The sequence below is a fragment of the Anoplopoma fimbria genome, chromosome 19, assembly GCF_027596085.1.
Source record: "Anoplopoma fimbria isolate UVic2021 breed Golden Eagle Sablefish chromosome 19, Afim_UVic_2022, whole genome shotgun sequence".
In the NCBI taxonomy this organism is placed as follows: Eukaryota; Metazoa; Chordata; class Actinopteri; order Perciformes; family Anoplopomatidae; genus Anoplopoma; species Anoplopoma fimbria.
Genome location: NC_072467.1, coordinates 25918239 through 25939910, shown reverse-complemented (window position 1 = coordinate 25939910; position 21672 = coordinate 25918239). Strand labels below are relative to the sequence as shown.

At 42.5% G+C, this 21672-nt stretch overlaps 1 protein-coding gene across 4 annotated transcripts in view; it reads right to left on the bottom strand.

Annotated features, from left to right (window-relative positions):
• Positions 1–21672, bottom strand: part of LOC129107819 (suppressor of tumorigenicity 7 protein homolog) — a 51971-nt gene that overhangs the window by 27300 nt on the left and 2999 nt on the right. For 2 of the 4 annotated variants that reach the window (XM_054619379.1, XM_054619381.1), the window contains exon 2: positions 9647–9682. The exons of 1 other annotated variant lie outside the window; for it this stretch is intronic. In XM_054619379.1, coding sequence (XP_054475354.1) covers positions 9647–9668 — 22 coding nt within the window. In that variant the 5' untranslated portion in view covers positions 9669–9682. Of the gene's footprint in view, positions 1–9646; positions 9683–17689; positions 17713–21672 lie in introns of those variants that run through there. One more of the 4 variants, XM_054619380.1, reaches the window with a different exon arrangement.

The window sequence follows — 21672 nt, the reverse complement described above, 5'->3', positions numbered from 1 at the left end:
CCATAATGTCCTGCCCATTTAAAAAAAAGAAAATCCACTCTTAAATACTCTCCACGCAGACAGAACTGTATCAGTCAAATATATATTCCATCCATATCCCGCAGCCGGGTGTTAATCATATTACAGCTCGCTTCTGCAAGCTACCCAAAATAAAAAAAATAAAAACTCCCTTTTCATCAGCGGCCAAGCTCACATAATGATTATTGCTGAGGGAGTTTGCCAAGAACGGTGATGGTTTTATTCCTCAGCTCGCCCGCAGCACACGGTCCAACATATCGGACTAATTGACACGAGTCCGCCGCTCTCTGTTGGTTTATCTTTGGTCGCATCGAGGGTTCTAATCTTTAATCAATTCAAAATCGCCAGGCTTCTTCTCTTGCTAAGTTATGAGGGGATATCATCATCCATACAAGCAGGGTTTTTAACCAGGCATGAATCTCAACTTTATGAGCTACTCAAGCACTGTGTGTGGTTGAATGACATTTTGTCCAGTCTAAGATGCATCGTGATGCAAAAAGATTCGGCATTGGTTCAGTGACGAAACATAATGGGGAGTTTGGTTTCATTTCAGCTCAATGTGAGTTTTTAACGGGATTTCTTTTTTTTTTTGTTTCTTTCCTCTTCGTTTTCCACTCAGTGTGCATGGAGCAGAGAGACGGCATTCAAATAAAGTAAGAGTAGAAGAGCTATGAGCGAGGAAAGATCCGCTAACCGCTAGGCTGATTCATGCATTGTAAAATGCCTCAGAGCTGCTATGTGAAAACCATATACTGTATGTAAGAAGTGGACATGGTCATCATGAGACCACCCATTGGTTTGTGGACTGCGGTTTTTGAGCCTCAAGGGCGGCGATTTTACATAATCATACACAGCTTTATGGTCTGTTTGACTCTAAATGGAGCATCATTTACTAAATGAACATCATGCTGTATTGAAGAAGACTTGAAACTAGAGATTGAGACCATAAACTCATGTTTACAATGTTTACTGAGGGAATAAATCAAGAGAAGTAGAGTCATTTTCTCATAGACTTCTATACAACCAGAGGAGTCGCCCCCTGATGGACAGGAGAGAGAATGCAGCTTTAAGACTCTTCCGCAAACACAGATACAAGACGAGATGCGGCTATTTATATTCTACACTGATTTAGTCGGATTTTTGTTAGCACTTTATAAATAAGAGTACTCGGATTTATCTGCCTGCATGTATTTATTGATGAAAAAGTAGCAATAAGTAGTTATATAGAAAATTAAGGATGCAATACATTTGAATTATTGTAATTTAAGTGAAGCAAATCGCCAACACCAATATCCTCATGCTGCCAAAAAAAAAACCTTTTGTGCCAATATTTACAATTTTAACATTTTCAAATGTTTTAAACTCTTATATTTGAAAATACCAAACAATTGCACAGAAAAGGAATGAAAAAAGTTATATTTAACTGTGTAATTTGTTATCCGCGGCCTTGATGTGAATCAGCACCACTCCAAACCACAGAATTGGTGGTTAAATATGTTGAGCTCCAAAAGGAAGACAAAAAAAAAGCTGAAGTATGCTCAAAGAAATGTAAGAATATCCAAAGCAAAGTGGGGCGGGCGTGCTGAGCTTGAATTCAAGAGCAGCAGAATGACCTCAGCTCCCATGGCTCTGGCCGAGCCGATGATCATTAAAGCTCAAGAGTCTGAGCTCTGTTGCTGTTGGCACGGCCCGAGGACCGCTGGAGTTATGGATGGCAGCGGCTAATGGCCTGGGAGCTGGTCCTGCTCGCTGAATAGCTTCACAACCAGCCTCGGATCCATATATGGAGATTTTGAATGCCAGTAAAATGACTTTAGACGTTGTAAAACGTTTCCAGGTTTTTCTATTGAGATCTCGTCTGAACATCATGCAGTTTACGTAATCCTACAGCACGGAAAAAACACGAATGATCGAAGCAACAGACCACCAGCAAAAAAATGTAATAAGTTAATTCGTGAAAAATACAAATGAAACCCTTTTGACAAACGCTGATGTTTTTTTGACAGAAATCATTTTTTTTTTATAGGGCAGCAGGTAAACATTGTTAGTCACGTTCTTGAAGATCAGGTAGTTAACTCAAGTAATAGTAATATAAAGTACACTTTAATTTAAGGTTCAATTTAGTTATCTGTGAAGTTCATTTAAAATTTGTAATATTTCAGGACAAATTATACTAGAATGGCATAAAAAAGGCAAATTGAAATGATGAAATAATTCATTATAATTTCAAATAAATCCAGGGCTTAAAACTGACTTTTAAAAGTGGTTGCCAATTTCATTTTTGCTTTTCGTTCAGGTTCATCTGGTTCTTTGTCTGTTGAATAGTTTTCACGTTTGAGCTTTTCACCTCACATTCAGAACAAAACAACTTAATTGGCGTCGCCATTAACTCAAACAAAAGCCTGTGAGGACGCAAGTAAACGCACCAACGCAGGAGCGGCCTTGTTTGGTCCAGACTGTTACAGCAATATTTAAATAGCACTAATTCAACCAAAAATAAAAAATGGATTGAAGAGGAGCACGTTTTGCTGTCTTTAACTATTAAAACATGGTTGCCATTGATGCCAAACAAAGGCCATAGATTGGTTGCCAATTTCTCTAAAATGGTTGCCAATGGCAACACGGCAACAGTCATTGTCAAGCCCACATTACATTTTTCAATTATCTTGGAGACAAATACAGAATTGTGCATTAGCAGTTCTGTCCTTTTGGCCAAAAAAAGGTGCAATTCAGTATCAGAAGTCTTTTAGTCTTTATATTGCATGTCTCTAGTCAGAATGAAACATTAAACCCAGCAGCAGTGGTGACTGAACAATCGTAAACAACAACATTGAAGTTTCCCCTCTTGAAATTCAACATGTGATGAAAAACTGAGTGGACAAGCTTTCTGGAGAGATGTTCCCAGTTCGTGCATCTGTTGGGTGAGGATTCAGGGTCAGAGGTCACGATCATGTGAGAACACATTCGTGTCTCTTCCATGGGATATGAGATTAAGTCCATACTGAAGATCCTTTATCTAAAATAATCCTCCTTTCTGGCTCGCTCAAGTTCCAGCCACTGTATGAGCTCAAGAGACAGAAATAGCAGAATCAGCAGTTACCACAGAAACCCGATCGCTCTGCCGTTTTTTGGGGGGGGGTTACCACAGCAACGGAGACAACTGGTTGCCGTCAGAGTTTGCTACTTGGCTTCCATCAAATGGCCCCTTTTTTTTTTTCCCAGTAAGCACCTTATTCTGCTCGTTGGGCAACAAACAAATACAACCTGGAGCTTTCCTCAGCAGGGCAGCTCAAAGCCCATTAGAGGCTCATCCTCTGTGTTAAAAGATGATGTGATCTTGTCGGGCAACAGGCAAAATAATACCCATCTTAAAAACAAAACAAAACAAAAAAAACATAATGGCCACTGATGAAAGAGCACTTATACAACGCTGGAGAGATATGAGCGATAGAAGTGATATAAGATTTGGCCTACAGCAATCCTCCCACCATCAAACATACCTCCATTTGCAAATTGCATTTCCCTGAGCTCAGGCCTGCTTTTTTGGCAATCTCATATTAATCTTACACAGCAGTAGCCTCCTGGTAGTACAGTCAGTGCCGTGGTCAGGTTTCCATGAGGACAAGCGTCACTCTATCTTAAAAAGGCCGTGGACACGCAAGAAAGACTTTCAAAAAATCCACTGCATCACATGTGTAATGGTGCGTATTACAGATTATTGGACGGGTCCAATCTGCAAATATGCTCACAGCGGATGATCAGGAAATAATGGTCTCACACTCACAAATATGTAACTGATATAATCCTGATGATGACTACAAGTCACATAGATCTGTATGAAGAATGTACAAGTCAATGCCACATGAATATGGATTAATATGGACTTGGAAAACACAGCTTCATTTTCCGTTACCTCTATACTGTTGTCTCCCTAAAAAAAAATGTGTTTGCAGTGGCTCCAACACAAGTGTGAGTAAATTAATGTGGTTCAGGCTGATTCTATAACGCCGTCACATTAACTGATATTATAAGACTGAACCTCCCTCCGTGTTTCCCCAAGAGCCACGAGACAGACTAGACTAGGTCGTGGTCTACAAAAGGACCCGGGGGTTCAAAGCATCGTCTTTGCAGGTATCCACCGTGGTGAGGTTTGACTACAAGACACACTGAACCACTAGAACACAGATGCATCAAATACAGATACCGATATGGATCCGATGCTGAAACCGCTTTACCTACACCGTGTATCATAGCCAGAAGCTGTAAAAACCGTCATAACTGTCAGATTTTCATCTTTACGAGGGTCCTTAACCACATTATGTGGGACTAATGCTTCAGAAGAAACAGAAACTAATTTGAAAACTGTGATTACTTTAAAAAGGAGGCTTGCAGGCTGCTGAACAGAGCATTGAGGAGCAGTCGAACAGAAGGAAAGGAGTAGCTGTAAGTAGAGTGTTAAAAAAATGGGAATAGCTCAATATATATATATATATATATATATATATATATATATAGATTCCATTGTTTGGCCATTGTTGTGCTGTTTCCATAGAGGTGCAGGACTTGTGAAAATCAAGGCCGCAAAGAGAAAAATGTGAAGCGAAAGGAGGATTAAACGCTGCTATGGGATCGATACTGGAGGAAAAACCTTTGGAAAGGTTCTTTGATTCATTCATGTGTAGTACACTTCTCAGAGAGCTTACAATGCATACTCCTTGCTGAAGAAAAAGCCAGTGTGTACTTGTGCTACCAATTGTGGTGACATAAAATCAACACAAGGAAATAACTGCGAGCTATATTTTGGTTTCCAACAGCACCGAGGCCGTTATAGGACTCTGGAGGACCCATTCCTCCACCTAGACCTCTAAGAATGTATTAAACAGACCAACAAAAAGAGTGCCATCGAACTGGTGGTCTTCAGTTCACATCAGTGATAATAAGATCTCAGTTCCTCTAGGACAGTTTGACATCAGATAATTAACAGCGCCGAGGCTGCAGTGCTGATTGAACACAAGTCACTGGTTTGAGTCGGACGGGAAGTTTTATTAACAAGTTCTTCACTTCCTGTCACTGTTCCTTGTGTAACAATGATGAAGTTTAATTGCCTGGAAAAGAAGAAAAATAAAAATCAATACTGCTTCAGGGGAGGAATAAAATCTCCCGCCAATCTCAAAGTACTGGAGGTCCATTTTGATAAAGTGTGGACTTATTGCACGGCTGCTGAATCATAAATTTCGCCCTTATAACACTCGTGGGACAAACAAGAGAAAGCAAGACAGAATGCAGTCGCCATTTATACACTTGTTGGTCAAATGTCTAGAAACGAGCCCTGGTCTATGTGTGTGTGTGTGTGAAAAGGAAATTGCATTTACCCATTGGTGTACGAATCGGATACTGTTTCTGCTCACACTGGTACCAACAAGGTACATTTGGGGACTTTTGCTGCATTTGGCAATAACTCAAATGTCTTTATATTTGTTATACTGTTCTTAAGTAAGGTTTCATTTAGTTAAAAGTAAAAAAAAAAAGCACTAAGAGGAGTCCGAGTCTGTTGATTGAGGACAATATCGACATTCGTAGCCAGTCCAGGTTTACCTCGCTGTCAGACAGACGTTTTCCGGCGGGGAACTGAATCCGTCATATTCATCTATACTCTCGCCAAAGCCACCAGACTCCATTGTAAAACAACTGTATTTTTACCTCACAGAACTCAGAGGTTGCCGGTCTACCGTTGCCTCAATCGGTACGTTTGTTTGTATCATTGGGAGACTTTGGTGTCACCCAATAATACTAAAACATTGCCTCGATTGAAGCAGCGGTGAACTAGAAACTCTCTTGTTCTGCGAGGTAAAATTACAGTTTTTGCCAATGGAGTCTTGTGGATTTGGAGAGACCATAGATAACAGCTCACAGTCGGACACATAGACTTTATGGCTGTTTGACAGCAACATAAACGGCGATAACATTCTAAACACATCCAAATTACCAAACTATCCTATTAAGATGTTGGAATGTGATTTTCTCTGGCTTTTCACTCCCTCCACCATCTGCCATTTGAGATAGAGGGAACAGAAAGAGTCCTCCCTGTTTGGATTCCAGAAAGCATTTCGGAACATCTCCCACCAAACCTGAACACTGACCTACAGTGTGTCAGAGGTTAATAGAGGCAGCCATCTTTATTCCTCCAGCGACAGTTTTGACCTTTCAGAGTAATTACATTAATGTCTAAAATCAATGCGCTTATGGCTTATTTTAAGACACTGCGACACAAGCAAATACATAAAAGCTTTTACATTTTTTTCTGCTCAGATGATTCAATTATATATCTATTATTCTATTATTCTGTTGGGAATTTGGGAGTATGTGAGCCCTTGTTACAATCCAGTAAAAAGAGTCTTTGTCAAAGCCGGAGGACTACACGACCGGTTAGACCAATGGGGTTTAGACGACAGCAAAATATCATGATTTGGACCATAGTAATGGAAACGTTTAGTCTAAAAACGATAAAGGTCTCATATACTATGAAAAAATAACATACGGTAAATCAGAAGATTGCAGACGTCCTAAATGTTTCCAGGTTCATTTCTTGTTGCCGTGTTTGCTGATGCAGTGTTTGCAGCATGGAAATAAACTGGGACCTAAGCGGTTTCCTAGCAAAGCAGTTCCAATGAAATAGCCTATAAAAAAAGAGGCTCCACTTACTGTGGAGTGTTTTGGACAAATGCTGGTGAGTTTATGACCTAAACCTTCAGAGCTGAATGGGCGTTGTGTTTTCGCCCTAGTCGGCCTGAGTGGCTCTTGTAAAGTCCGTCCTCAACCAAAGAAATTCTTTGTCGACTAACACCATACTTTTTTTGTCAACGGTTTTATGATTTTATCCTCAGATCTATCACATAAAAGCACCACTTTGAATCTTGTGTTCGTCATAGATGTTGTAATAGGTTTCTTGGACACGAGTCATTCAGCCATGAGGAAAAGCATTAAAAACGACTAATCGACTAAAGAGATCTTAGTCAACAAAGACCAATATGACCGATTCCTAAACTAAACGCCAAAGCTGCTTGGTGAGAATGAAGTGCTAATTTTTCCATGAAAATTCAACATTTAACAGCAGTATTCATTAAGATTGGTTGGATCTGTTGGACACAATCAAATGGGGGATTGACGATTATTGTGTTTGAAGCGTACAGTATACTTTTAGTTTCTACCGCATACTGCCTACCAAGTGAACGATAACGATAAAGTAGATTTTGCCTTCTGTTTACACTGAAGTACGCTCAAGGAACGTCTTTAGGTGGACTTTCTCGAGTGAAACCACTTTGAAACTTAATTACATATTAGCAGCTTTTAGCCCTAGATCAAAATTTCACAAGTCTGACAGCCAGTCTCAAGGCACCAAATGCATTGTGGGGAAGTTGAGTATGTGCAGGAAGCTCACATGTCATAGTCCTTGCTAATGTGGTATATATATCTGGGCATATTCACGTACACAAAAGCCACAAACTATGCAGTGTGAACGCACTACATACTCAATTTTACCTCGTACTTGGTATGAATAGTATGTTAGTTTGCAAGTTTCACATAATAGTGTACTGAACCTGTGACATGTACTGTATACTTATGTTTGTGTGGTTAAGGTTATTGATGTTTTCAGCTTGAAAGAGTGAAAAACCAGGAAGTAAGTTTTCTATGAAGCTGAATAAAGATGGCAAAAAGTTGGTCATTGGGTTCTACTCTTAAATTTTAAGTCGGGGATAGAGAGTACCAATCATGTGACTCTTGTGACACGTTACAAAAACAATCTTCCTGCCTAAAACACAGGAACAAGCCTCGCATGTAGAAAAATTGCCACTAATTTATTACTGCAAGCCACATTTCACCAATACCTGGTGTTCTTTGGCATTAGGAGCAAAATACCATTCATTAATAAGTTCATTTCTTCCTATCTTTTATTCAATCTATTATCAAGGTAGTCAATCTTCTTTTATATCTAATATCCAATGCAAGTGTTGCTAAAACATACATTTAAACATCTAAGCAAATTTTAAAACATAGCTGAACAGAAATTTGAAAGAACCTATCATTTATCCTTTACTTCGATAACCAAATAAATACTATTTATAACATAACATAAAACCTACAATTATTACAATAAAACTTCATCAAAAGAAAGTATCTTTCCAAAAGTTGCCATCAAGATTCTGTCCTGATAATCCTACACAAAACTAAAAACAGACCCAGGAGGCTGAAAACAGTGAGGACAAACTGACTTAGTGAAAGCACTAAGTTTGACCCTCAAATGACCTCAGGGTTTGACACTAATTCAGAACCTCTGACCTCACGGGCGAGACAACCTCGGCCCGGCTCTGGTGGAATAAGAGACATGATCTGAACCGGGCTGGTACTTCCAGAATCCTCCACGCTGTCACCTGCTCAGCTTTACGTTTCATGAACAAAGATCAGTGCTCAGAGGAGGAGGAGGAGGAGGAGCGGTGCACGACAGCTTTCCCTCACTAGAACAGCCGAGGATGCTAACCCACCAACACTCTGTTCTGCTGCTGTTGTTGCTGTGCATGCTGGCTCTGATCCGCGTCCCCCCCCCGCCCCCCCCCGCCTCCCAAAAAAAAATACAAGTTACTTTTGGCTCGGACTGCGCGGCCACGACAGAATCAATCAGCTCAGCTCAGACTTCCTTGAAGCAGTGGAGCAGGTAGTGGAGCGAGGCATTATGGTATTGATCTAAGTGAAAGGTTTTCTGGAGAGGGTGGGGTAGAAGGGGTGGGGGGTGGATTCGGCTGGACACGTCGGCCCACGTATAGAGATCAACACTACAAGTCCACTGAAGGAAGCTAGGAGCTAAGCAATGTCCAGAGACACACACACGTGCACACACACACACACACACACACACGCACACACACATATAAGGTGCATACAGTACATCAGTATGCTATGCTAGCTTCGGGTAGCATCCGTGGCAGGACAAGCAAACCCTCGCATCTCACAGCAATCTGAGCCGGAGGGAAAGAAGACAGAGGAGGCTGATGCTTCTGGAAAAAACGATGCAACTCAGAGCAAAAGCATCCATCTTCTGTCGTGCTCACTCACACACTCGTAAAACGTGCACAAAGACGCACTTAAATGGCATTCAACCGGCACGCTCGGGAGGACTTAAATGCATACAGGCGGGAGATGATTGCATATATATCTATATATATCTATATATATATAGATATAGATATATATATCTGTAAATATACATATAAATATATATATATATACACACACACACACGCGACACACAGCAAGCTGAAGAGTGAGAGAATGCGAGGGCAGGCGGTGAGCACAGCGTGACCAGCTAGCTTGTGGTGCCGACCCTCCGTGCTAAAATGGTAGATCCCAGATTTCTCCCCGTGCAATCTGCCACCAGCAACCATGGAGGCAAAAACAGGAAGACGGAGAGAGGAGAGGAGAGGAGAGGAGGGATGCAGGAATAGAAGGAAAAACCCAGCCACTGCCCTCCCCCGCCCTCCCACTCTCCATCGGATAAAAAAAACGCACACAAATAGAAACGTTAAATGAACGAGGACAAACACAGAGGAGGCAGGAGGATGTTGGTGGTACTTACATGAGGACTCTGTGCCGAACATGGCTGGGCCGGGAGCTGTGATGGAGAGAGGAGGGGGGGAGGAGGAGGAGGAGGAGGAGGAGAAGGAGGAAAGAGAGTGGAGAGCAAGGGGAGGGTGAGAGAGAAGGATAGAGAGAGAGGGAGGGTGGGGGAGGAGGGGGAGGTTGATGAGCAGGCAGCTACACAGCGGGGGTCATCAAAGCAACACAATGCAGCCAGCCGGCCGTCGCTGCCTCCCAGACGGCCAGATGCCCCGACTCCGCTATCCGTCGTTATTTAAAAGCCTCCCTCCAGTCCACACACACAAAAAACACACACACACACACACACGCACACACACGCTCAGTTAGTCCGGTTACGAATAAAAAAAAAAACCAAGACGGCTTGTGGTGGATTAAATCAACCGATAGATAAAAAGGAGCAGAAATCCTTCACAGCCGAGGTGAACTGTGTTCAAATCCGTACGCCATCGCATCTCTCCTCTCTCTCTCTGCAGCCTCTGTCCTCCGTCTCATCCTCTCCTCTCCCTCACTCACTCACTTCTCATTCCACTTCACTGTTTACTAATGGGGTGAGAGAGAGAGAGAGAGAGAGAGAGAGAGAGAGAGAGAGAGAGAGAGAGGGGGAGAGAGAAAGAGAGGGTTTCCCGGGGAAAAGGGAGAGAGAAGGAGGGTTGAGGGGTTGAGGGAGGGAGGGAGGTGGGGGGTGGAAAACAAAAAATCTGATGGAGGGCTGCTGCAGCCGCTGTAAGACAATAGCTATACAAACAGAGAGTGACGTCAGAGCGGAGGGGGGAGAGAGGGAGAGGGGAGAGAGAGAGAGAGAGAGCTGTAAAAAGATTGACTTCTGCAGCAAGATGAAGAGAGGGAAGGAGGGAAGGGAGGGGAAGGAAAGAAGAGAGGGAGAGATGGAGTAGAAGCAGCAAAAAAAAGGGGGAGGAGAAAGGAGGTGAGGGAAGGGAGAAAGCAAAGGTGGTAAAAGAGAGGGAATGAATGAGGGAGGGCAAGATGGAGAAGAGGGTGGGGGGGCAGATAAAGAGATGCAGAGGGGGAGGAGGGAGGCAGCTGGGAGTGGGGGGGGGAGACACTGGGAAGCAGACCAATCGAAATGGTTTAAATATAATGGGAGATACAACGGGACACACTCACACTGGAAGGAGCAATGGGGGGGGGGGGGGGGGGGGTGAAGTCTGTCATGTCGACAAATAGGAAGGAGACTGCTGTGTGTGTTTACCTGCTGTTAACACACACACACACACACACACACACACACACACACACACACACACACACACACACACACACACACACACACACACACACACACACACACACACACACACACACACACACACACACACTTCCTGTTGTAATCTCAACATTATCAATCAAACCTGCAGAAACATAACCTGTATGAACTATTGTAGAGATGTAGAATAACATCGTTATTTATATCAAATTGTTGCTCTGACATACAGAGCAACAATGTCAAATATCATTGAAATGTTTTAATAATCGACAAATAAAAAGCGTGTCCCAGATAGAAACACTGAAATATGTAACTGTTCCATCCACGTGATGCAGAGCAGAACTCATTCTGTATCTGCAGGTTCCAGAGAGCAACGCTCATTCATAATCGTATTATAATGAACAAAGCCATTTCTGACCACGTAGCAACAAAGATGTGAAGTTTAAAAAAATGTATGTATATATATATATATTTTGCCATTTTGAAACCAAGCTGCATTGCATTAAACTCAGAGTGAACAAGGCGTAGAATAGGCATCAACTGTCTGTCTGTCAAACACACGTTGTTGTCATTCATCTCTTTGTTTTCTTTGATTATTCTGCTGATTATTTGCTCGATTGATTTTTAAGTCTATGAAAAGGTTAAAGGGTTGTCATGGTAGCCCCTGCGGTGATAATGATTGGGCCCAATAATGCAATATATAAAAGTATAATTGCCTTTTTTGTGTGCAAATGACTTTGTGTGCTCTGTAAATACGCTCAATTGTTCGGCTATTCTAGATATACATTGTTGGTTTTTTTAATTAAAAAGATGAAGGGCAATGGAGCAGTGTTGTTTTTTCAGCTGAGACGCTTTGGTTGCTATGACCGCCCTAAAGCATACCCTGCTTTATGGTCTGTTTGACTCTAAATGGAGCATCATTTACTAAATGAACATCATGCTGTATTGAAGAAGACTTGAAACTAGAGATTGAGACCATAAACTCATGTTTACAATGTTTACTGAGGGAATAAATCAAGAGAGAAGTAGAGTCATTTTCTCATAGACTTCTATACAACCAGAGGAGTCGCCCCCTGGTGGACAGTAGAGAGAATGCAATTTCAAAAACACTTTTTCGCATCGGCTTCACTCGCAGAACCAGAGGTTGCTGCCTGCAGTCACACTGCTGCCGTTTGTAGCATTGTGAAAATACACTGCGATCCCATTGCAAATAATTAGAAAAAGAAAAATGTGGTTGCTTGGCATTCATTGTGGTTAAATAATAGTGTAAACAATGGCATTCAGAATTTCTCAGAGGCCAGAATGTGTCTTTAATTTGCTTGTTGTTCCTGATAAACAGTCTTAAAAATCACAAAATATTCAATTTACTATCACAAACAGCAAATATTCACATTTGAGAAGCTGAAACCAGGGAGTTATTTGCCATTTCTGCTTGTACAATGACTGAGACAACTGATTTATTATCAAAAGCTCTACTACTGTACATAAATCATGTAGCATATCCTCCTGTGTTCAAGACATCTGAATCCTTTTCAGAGCTCTAAATCTAAATGATTCAAGTTGTTCCTACTTTTTCTTCAGGATGCATGGGCACCGTCGTGTGATAAGTGAAAAGTCTTCTTATTGCTGCATCGTGTAAAACTTTAATGGAGAGCGGAGTATGGAGGCCTTTTAATGTAGATAAGCTCACACGTGGTGGAGAACGCTGGGCCGGCTTCGATCACGTGACTGGGTCCAGTGGTGAGTCTTAAACAGCAGCCTGCTCACCTGAACAGACGGGAGGTCAGCCGGACGCCGAGTGGCCCCCGCTGTGAACGGGGTGAAGCTAAAGCTAGCATGTGGATTAGCTCGGCTGCTCTATAGAGGAGCGTGGACGGACAGAGGCCTCTGTTCTTTTGTGTCTCGCACCTCCTCCTCCTCCTCCTCCTCCTCCTCCTCCACGTCTTTGTCCCTAAAGCACAGGCAAAAGACCCCTTCTCCTCTCCGACCACACTGCAAAAAAAGTTCCTCTTGAAGGAAAATAAAGAGATTTATGGGCCCCGAACAGATTTGCTTTAATATCAGTTATCTCTAAATATTTGTATTAACATAAATGACGATTAAATATGTATCCAACATATTGAATTAAAAAGATGTGGCGACACAGCATCTTTTCCATGAGTTACTTGATCCAAATACTGAAGGGGCCTGATTCAGAAATCTGAAATTCATAAACTTGAATTATTGATACGATGTGAATGCAATATTAAACTGGGAGATTTGGGACTTCCTGAAATCAGAAAGAGAGAAGATGTTTCACTCTGTTGGAATTGTGGGAACTACAGAAACACAGCGAAGCACAGCGATTGCAAAGATCAACGTTGATCGGTTCTTTCACTCAGAAATCAGAAATCTGCTAGGCCAAAGTAGATTTTTACTTGCCTCTAAACAAATTATTTTATCCATAAGCGGTTATCAAATAATAAACAAGGATCTGGAGGTTCACCCACATGCTCTAGGGCCACCCACGCTCATAAACTTTGTCTTTACCCGTCGCCATTTTCTTGCAAGTGCCCCATTGGTGCACGTTCAACTCTCAACAGAGATGAGAAAGAGGCGAGATGGCTCACTCCTTAGCTGTTTCCATCTTCAAAAGGAGAAAAAACATTGTTCTCCAATTGTCTTTGAGTTACTAGATCTACTAACCCAACATGACATTTGACTTGACATTTTTTTACTCTTGAGCTCTGGATTGTATAGTAGAGTTGGAGTGAAAGGTCTTCCCTCAGAAGTGATCTGTGGGGAGGACGGAGAGCACTTTAACTTTGGCCTTAGTCATGTTTCTCACAACATTAGTGACAGCTGATACGATCTGCCGCCGGCTACAAAAACAATTGAAACAGAATTGGAAGCAACCATCTCATGCAGCTGTGTTTTTAAGGTCTTTACAAGACTGATCAAGGCTTGTAAAGATGAACGTTCTTCGCCGTGCTCTGCCTCCGTCCTCACTAAAGACGTCTCCTGAGGTCGTGTTAATTACACAGAGGGGGGGGGGGTTCTCTCAAACACGCCGTTGGGAGGTGAAGAGGAGGTGAGCTGGGATCTGCTCGACACTCCGCCATCTGTAATCTCATTCGGTTTAATCTGCTCACACGTCAGCTTTTCCATAATTTTCTGCCCGTGTATTGGCATAGGTATGATCTGAATGGGGATCAACAGCTAAACGCCGCTGCTGTGATTATCATTTATGACAATTAGCCATGTCCCGATCAGGTTTATTGTGGCCCCTGAAACCAGATCCCATCCTTTAATACTTATCCAATCGTATACGTTCACCTAAATGATGTATCAACCTGTTGTGACGTAACACTCAGACTATAAGAAGGCGACGTAGTTATCGCTGTCATCGTGGAGATTTGGAAAAAACACAGTGGAGTTCAGTCGAGAAAGGGATCAGGTTTTGACCGTTAAAATATATTCGAATGGGCCCCAATACTACAAAATGCAACGGATAACAAAACTCAGGGGTTCGGGTCTTATCATGGTTTTGTGTCACAGATGGGTTCAGCAGAAAAAAGTGTAACTTTAAGAGTTTCCCCGATCATGCATTTTCTTTATCGGCCAATACAGATCATTTTTGTTGTTGTTTTGTTTTGTTATAGCAGCTGGTTGACAAGGCAACAGACTATATTTTGTGTCAAAATTCTAAATGGAGTCATCTGCAGTGGATATTTGCATACAAACACACAATTGAATGATTAGGGAAATAAAAGATTGTATTTTTATTGATAGAAAATCCTGGAATTAATAGTTTTAATCATGTATTATGGGCTAATTGGAGCTAGAGTAGGGAAGAAAAACAGGTCATAATTACCTCTCTAATATCTATTTTATTGTTCTTACAAACAACTGTATTTACTTAAGGTTATTTGCCAAAAACAACGTTGTAACACATGATGATAACGTTATAATTCAACTTTGCACAATGTCATTTTCCCGGGCGTTAGATGTAAGCTCTGGTTTCAACAGGGATTTATCGTTCACAATGTATTGTGATCGGCAGTGAACTTAATTTCACACTACGATGGTTAAACTGCGTAATTAATCTGCAGATCATGCGTGTGGAACCGTGGCGAGGGGGGTTCCATACAGATCACAGAGAAACGTCCCAACTCCTGATCCATCGGCTTGGGACATCTCTAGTCTCAGTAGTTTTGCTATGCACCCATCTTGACCGAACATTGCAGCTCTTATATTAGCGCTGCGACTACGCAGCCTGTCGATGCGTCTCCTGCCAAAACATCACATGCTTCGCTGAGGAAACAGATGCAGTAACAACCTGTGATCAGAGCTGTTCAAACCACTTCATTCAATTCATGGATTCGAAGCTCCGACGAGCGTCCGCTGAGTTTCCGTTGAAGTATTTCTCGGAGGTAAACTAATTTAGTAAGTGAATAAAACAGTTGGACATCTGGCAGTACAGAGGGAGAGCTTCCCAATTCAGGAGCTGAACACCAGATTACCCTGCATCAACGTCATCCAAACATGTATTTGTTCCATGAAATCAGTGTGAGCTCCGTCATGAGAGAGCACCTCGCCAAGACCTTCAGCCTCTTTCTCTTCAGCTGAGGCGATGTTGAATCACACATCACCTGTAGTTAAACACATCCTGGTACCGGGGGCCTCGCCGATAATTAGGATGCAAACCCATCGCCGTGACGACGGGTGAAGCCCAGGTGAATTGGAGACTCTGATTAATGGAACAATGCAGACGCTCAATGAATGCTTTACTTATAAACAGTTCCCCTCACCTCCTCTCTTCAGTTGGACTGCATTGATGAGCTATTTATTCCTTCAACAATGCCCCCCCCCCCCCCCCCCATCCCGCTTTCAAAACCCCAGAAAAAGCATCTCATCCGGGTTGCCAGGCAACTGAAAGTACGCGTGACAGGAGTGTGGCCATCCTTCAGCGAGAGGAAAAAGGATAAAAGGGAGGAGGAGGAGGAGGAGGAGGAGGAGGAGGAGGAGGAGAACAGTCCATTAGAGACTTGATGTTTTGGAGAAGAAGTGTGTCGATGAAGAGGTGATGGCCGTAAAATCAGAACATCAGAAAAAGAACAAAATCTGTCCGGTGTGTCGTCAGCTACATTTCATCCCGTCCTTGACAAATGTTTCAAAGACTGAACACTGTTACGCATCAATCACATATGTCAATATATTCTAAATGAAAAGAAAGGATATGCCAACATTTTATAAAAGGAAGAATCATGGAAGAAAGGCCGTTCTTGCCCTCAGGCCATGTGAAAGATTCTTTTTCATCGTTTTCCCAGTTTAATAGATTTCAGGAAAAAGGTCAGGATGCCATAATCATGAATAAATGTTTCTGTTAGGAGGCAGCGAATCACCCGCCCAGACTAGTTCGCTGGTGGTCAGATTTAGCATTTAAACGGCAATCATTTCCTGATCTGCAGGGACAGCAGGGATTGGCAGTATTTTGATAAACAGACAAATCATCCTCCTCCTCCTCCTCCACCCCCGTTTGCCTTTCAGAGGACCCAGACTCCACCACAAAAGGAAGGTCGGTGAAGCTTTGATTAACTCTGCTGGGTCACAATTCAAAAAAAACGCAGCACCATCCTTCAGCTAACTGGGTCAGGAACGCTGCAACTGTCGCTGCTGACACCAACTGGTCAAAGTGGGGAAGTGTGTTTCTGTGGTCGAACCCAGAGCTGCTCTTACTGGTCCACTGATGCGTGGACAACCAATGAAATCTAATTAATTACAGTCTAGTGGTCCGATACAGAGACATTTATAACGAGGAATGTTAAAGCAGTAAACCAAAACAACAAACTGGATCAAATTGACAAAAGCAAATGAAATTTCCTCCATAAAAATATGCTTTAGCAGCAACATAATTTGGATTATTGAAAAAACATTCCCTGCACCGTCAATAAACGGCTCCAAAGACAGAAACCCACTGAAGTGGACGCACAAAGAAAGAGAACTTGATAAGAGAACGAGGCAGCGGGATGTCGCTGAACGCTGAACACTAATCTGAAAGGAATTAAAGCTCAGTCAGGGTGGGAGATGAAGGAAGGATGGCTTCTTTTAAATCTCTATCCAGGACACATTTGTTAAGCACACAGTCTCTTTTTATTTTTTTTATTTTTTTACAGCAGTGTCACAGTCACAGACGTAGCCGACACTAAATCTCATTTGAATGTGTGGATAGGAAGAGAGTAATCTCTCCGTTCATACATCCTCTTCCTCCTGGTCTGTTAGCTTTTACTTTGGGCACAGACAGAGACTTGTGTTGTGTTCAGGGAATGAAATTAGATACCTGCTATATCTGCCAAAAATAGTATTTTTTTTCCCGGCTGTGGCAGGTAAAAAAAACTCCAGTTATGTTTGCCTTATATAAAGAAGATATTATGTTTAAGAAGGTATTCATTAATTAAAAACAGTCAGGAATTACACGCAGAAACTCTGCATTTGCACCAAAGACAATACGGAAAACTTGACCACCCTCACACCAGGTGGTAACAGACGTCGGCTCAGCTCTGCGTCTACCTCTGCCGCCGGTCTGGCGCCAGAACAATTGTCCCCCCCCATGAACAGGAGCTGTAAAAGTGGTTGCTGTGTCTCAACAGTAACTAAGTAGCTTCACTTGCACAACTGGGGTTCTCGCTCCCTCCCCAAGGCACGACATGACACATTAATTAAAGAAGTCAGAGAGACTTTTCTCTTACCCGTGGCAGCACTTTCTGATTTTGACGCCTGCTAGCACATGTCCAAAGACCAAACGGTGTAGCTTACCCGTTGCCTGCCCTGCAGCTGGACTCTTTGGGGACAGAAAGGACGCTGGCGAAAGTCGGAGACGACGGGGCTGTAAAATCCTCCTGGTTCCCTGAATTCACCAGTGTGGCAACATTTTCCCTCCCCAGTGAGTTATGCAGAAGATTTAGAGACTGCAGCAACCCACCACTGAGTTTAAAATAGGACTGGCACAGCACCAGCAGCAAACAAAGACCTTTAAACCACCAGCTACCAAACGGAAAACACAAATTGGGAGTCAAAGCTGTAATCTGGTGCTATTAAAAAAATAAAAAAGTCCTAATCTGTCCTAAATGTGATAACTGTAACAGAGCACACCTGACGAGGGCTTCAGGCAGACTGTGTCTGGCGTTAGGTGGGTTTATCTTGTCAAAGAGTTTGCTTAGATTCAAATATGAGCAGGCAGTCAAATCTGGAGACTCCCAAGTACAGGCCATGGGAGAGATGATTCATCAAACTGTCTCCACATGCAAAGTAGAAAGCCGGGATGAGGCGAACAAACACCTGGCTGTGGCTGTGAGCCTCGTCTAATTAACTAATCTCTCTGGCGTGTAACCAACCACTGTACAGGGTTTATTTTCCTATTTGTTAATGGGGACCAGCGCCTGAAGTCAGAGCTCTGATGGGATGGGACTACAAATGTCATGCTTTCATTATTTAGCAGGACTTGCTGCAGAAGTGCATCACTCCTCTGCCTTCTCAAGTCCAGAATAGTGAGTTTGAAATGGTGAAAAACATTGGGTTTCTGCAACAACAAAAAAAATGCCAATCTGTTAGCAAGTCATCATCTTCTGAGGATCTTATCTGTTCTCAAAACCACTACATCCTGCACACAGAGGGGACGGTTTCCTTAGAACTGCTGATTGGATCCAAATCTACTGAACACGAACACTTCACAGCAGTGGAGCGCTGGTGGAGTTCACAAGGCATTCAATTTTAAAGGGGACACGTCATGCTCAATTTTGAAGGTTCATACTTTTGCTCATGTTTACAAAATGGTACTTAAGAACAGTATTTGAGTGAATGTAAATGTGTGTACTTGCCATCACTGAATAATACCATGCTGTAACAAAAGAAGTGAGCAACTGGTGAGACAACTCCTCATTTCACCTTCACCCGTCAGTCGTTGCTCGTCTGTTGCAGGCGTTTAAAGCCAGCAACGGGGATACATAGAAACATGGCGTCTGACAAAACATGCTGCATTGCTCACAGAAAAGGTCACGGGGTCATTGACGCAACGCTCAAAAATAGATATTTGTATAGTTCGAACCAGGTTGCAAACTTAGGGGTCTAAAAGTGAAGCCAATGCTGAAGTGTCTTAAAGCTGCATTCTCTCTAGTGTCCATCAGGGGGCGACTCCTCTGGTTGTATAGAAGTCTATGAGAAAATGACTCTACTTCTCTCTTGATTTATTCCCTCAGTAAACATTGTAAACATGAGTTTATGGTCTCAATCTCTAGTTTCAAGTCTTCTTCAATACAGCATGATGTTCATTTAGTAAATGATGCTCCATTTAGAGTCAAACAGACCATAAAGCAGGGGATGATTTAGGGCGGGGCTACCTTGTGATCTTGTGAGCTGTATACGGCGTCTCTACAACGGCGTCACTTGCAAAAGAAAACAAGATGGCAACGGCCAAAATGCCAAACTCGAGGCTCCAAAACCAGAGTCCAACTACGGACATTTTCTATTTCATTTTTAAGTGTTTTTCTTAGAAAAACACTTCTTGCAGTTTTGGCTTTGGACAGCCCGACTGTGTTATCTTTTGGGGTTTGTGGGTTGCTATGCAGACACTACAGACACCAAAATGTGTTCGCACAAGCAATGAAAAAGTGATTTTTTTTTCATGATATATCCCCTTAGAAAACTAAATCAAATGAGCTGGCCTGTTCCCATTAACTAAAAACACACTTAGATAAAACTGATCATACAAAACATCAGAAATTGTCCTCTTACTTAGCTACGAGCTCTTTTGCAAAGTCCACATCTCAACTTTGACCAAGCTTTGTTCTCCAATCTCTCCAATCTTATCCTTATCCTGCTCCCATCCTTCACGACTGCTTAAAGATGCAGTGAAGGGAATACAGTTATACAGTTATACCTGGATTCACCTCATCACTGTACTTCACCAGCAGAGTGACATTCTGTACAGTTAGGTCTGCCTACGTAGCAGCCATGGCCTTTTCCTTCACTCGGTTCAGATGTTAGAGAGCCAGCTGTGACGGCTTTTAGGCTGTTTTTCGTGAATAACAGCTTTGGGTGCTTCGAGGTTACAGAAAGTCTGAAGGGGTGATCCTGGCTTTCCTGACGGCTGATTGAACGCAGACAGAAAAACAGACTTTTATTGTGGAGTTTTTATTTATTTCTCTACCCCCAGGCAGGGCAGGGCAGGGCAGCCTGCCCCGTCATAAGGTAGGGTAAACATTTCTGGCTGAGATCATGTTACCGGAGCTGCCCGCAGGTTCTAAATAAAGCCTCCCTGACCAGTCTGATCTGGCTTTGTGGTGAATATGTGCCGTGTCTGAGCGTGTCACGTCATTCCGCCAACTCACAGGGTTTCTTTACACCCTTTCACTTTTAATACTTCTGTACTGCTTCTTGATTCTGGACTGGATTGTAACACTTATGTCAGAGTGCTGTATGGAAACGTTTGTCTTATTGCACCACTGTGACGTTTAAAAAAAAAAAAAAAAAAAAAAAAAGAACATTCCTTATTCCCAGAACTGTAGAATGACTTAGTTTAAAAAGAAAAAGGCTTTACTGCTCCACGCCAGGCTGAGAAAAATTAATTAATTCTCACGGGGAACATTTCGGCCTGGAGATAAATGCCCTGCAGAGTCTGTCTGAACCCAGATACAAGTTCTCCTCAGTGGTCTTCGAGGCACAGACTGCCAGCGTTCGCCGCAAAGACATAATGGTGAGCCATTTTCTCCCCCGTCAGCACTGCTCCACTGTGGATGTGTTCCCACAAAACGCTCCGTAAATCTCTCTCTTTACGCTCTGACCTTTTTGAGTCTCGTGGCTGCATATCAAAATGATAATGCCTCGTTCCATCCAGAATCCAGAACCAATCATTTTTTTCTACGCAACCGTGCCACAAACGGCTTATTGCTGAGCTTAGCAAATCTGCACACTGATGGATTGGGTCTACATGATGCAGAGGTATACGGACGGGTCATGGTTACTGCTGCAAACTTAAAGAACCCGACCAAACAGCGAGGCACAAGTCCATCAAAACAACAACATGTCTCTCAACTCTTCTCCAGTTCCCCAAATGTTTTTTGTCCATCTCTTTATCAGAGGGGTTTCCGGTTGATCTTTTAGGCAGTACATCAATTAGTCATGGGACATATAGCTCATAAAATACATTATAAAGCTCTGAAGGAATAAGTCCCACCACTCAGAAATGAGTCAGCACTTTCGGTTCCACTGTCTCGAGGTCAATGGGTTTTTGGCGTGGGTTTAAATAAGGTCTGTGGTTAAGTGAGGTCGAATGGGACGACTAAATGTGGTAAATATGGGCTAATTTACTCTAAAGGGAGCATACTTTACTAAATGAACATCATGCTGTATTGAAGAAGACTTGAAACTAGAGATTGAGACCATAAACTCATGTTTACAATGTTTACTGAGGGAATAAATCAAGAGAGAAGTAGAGTCATTTTCTCATAGACTTCTATACAACCAGAGGAGTCGCCCCCTGATGGACAGGAGAGAGAATGCAGCTTTAAGGCACTTTTGCATTTGGTTCACTTGTCAGAGCCAGAAATTGCCACCTGGGTTGGGCACAGGTCATGTTCAAATAACGAAAAACACGGATAAATACCAGGTTAAATCCTCGGTCTGAAAGATTATCATACTATTTATCTGTCAAATTGTTTGGCGGCTAATTCTGCGTCCCATAAGATGCTGGTAATGTGGCCAAAATAAGCAATGAACTCAATAAGAACTACAATTACCTTGAG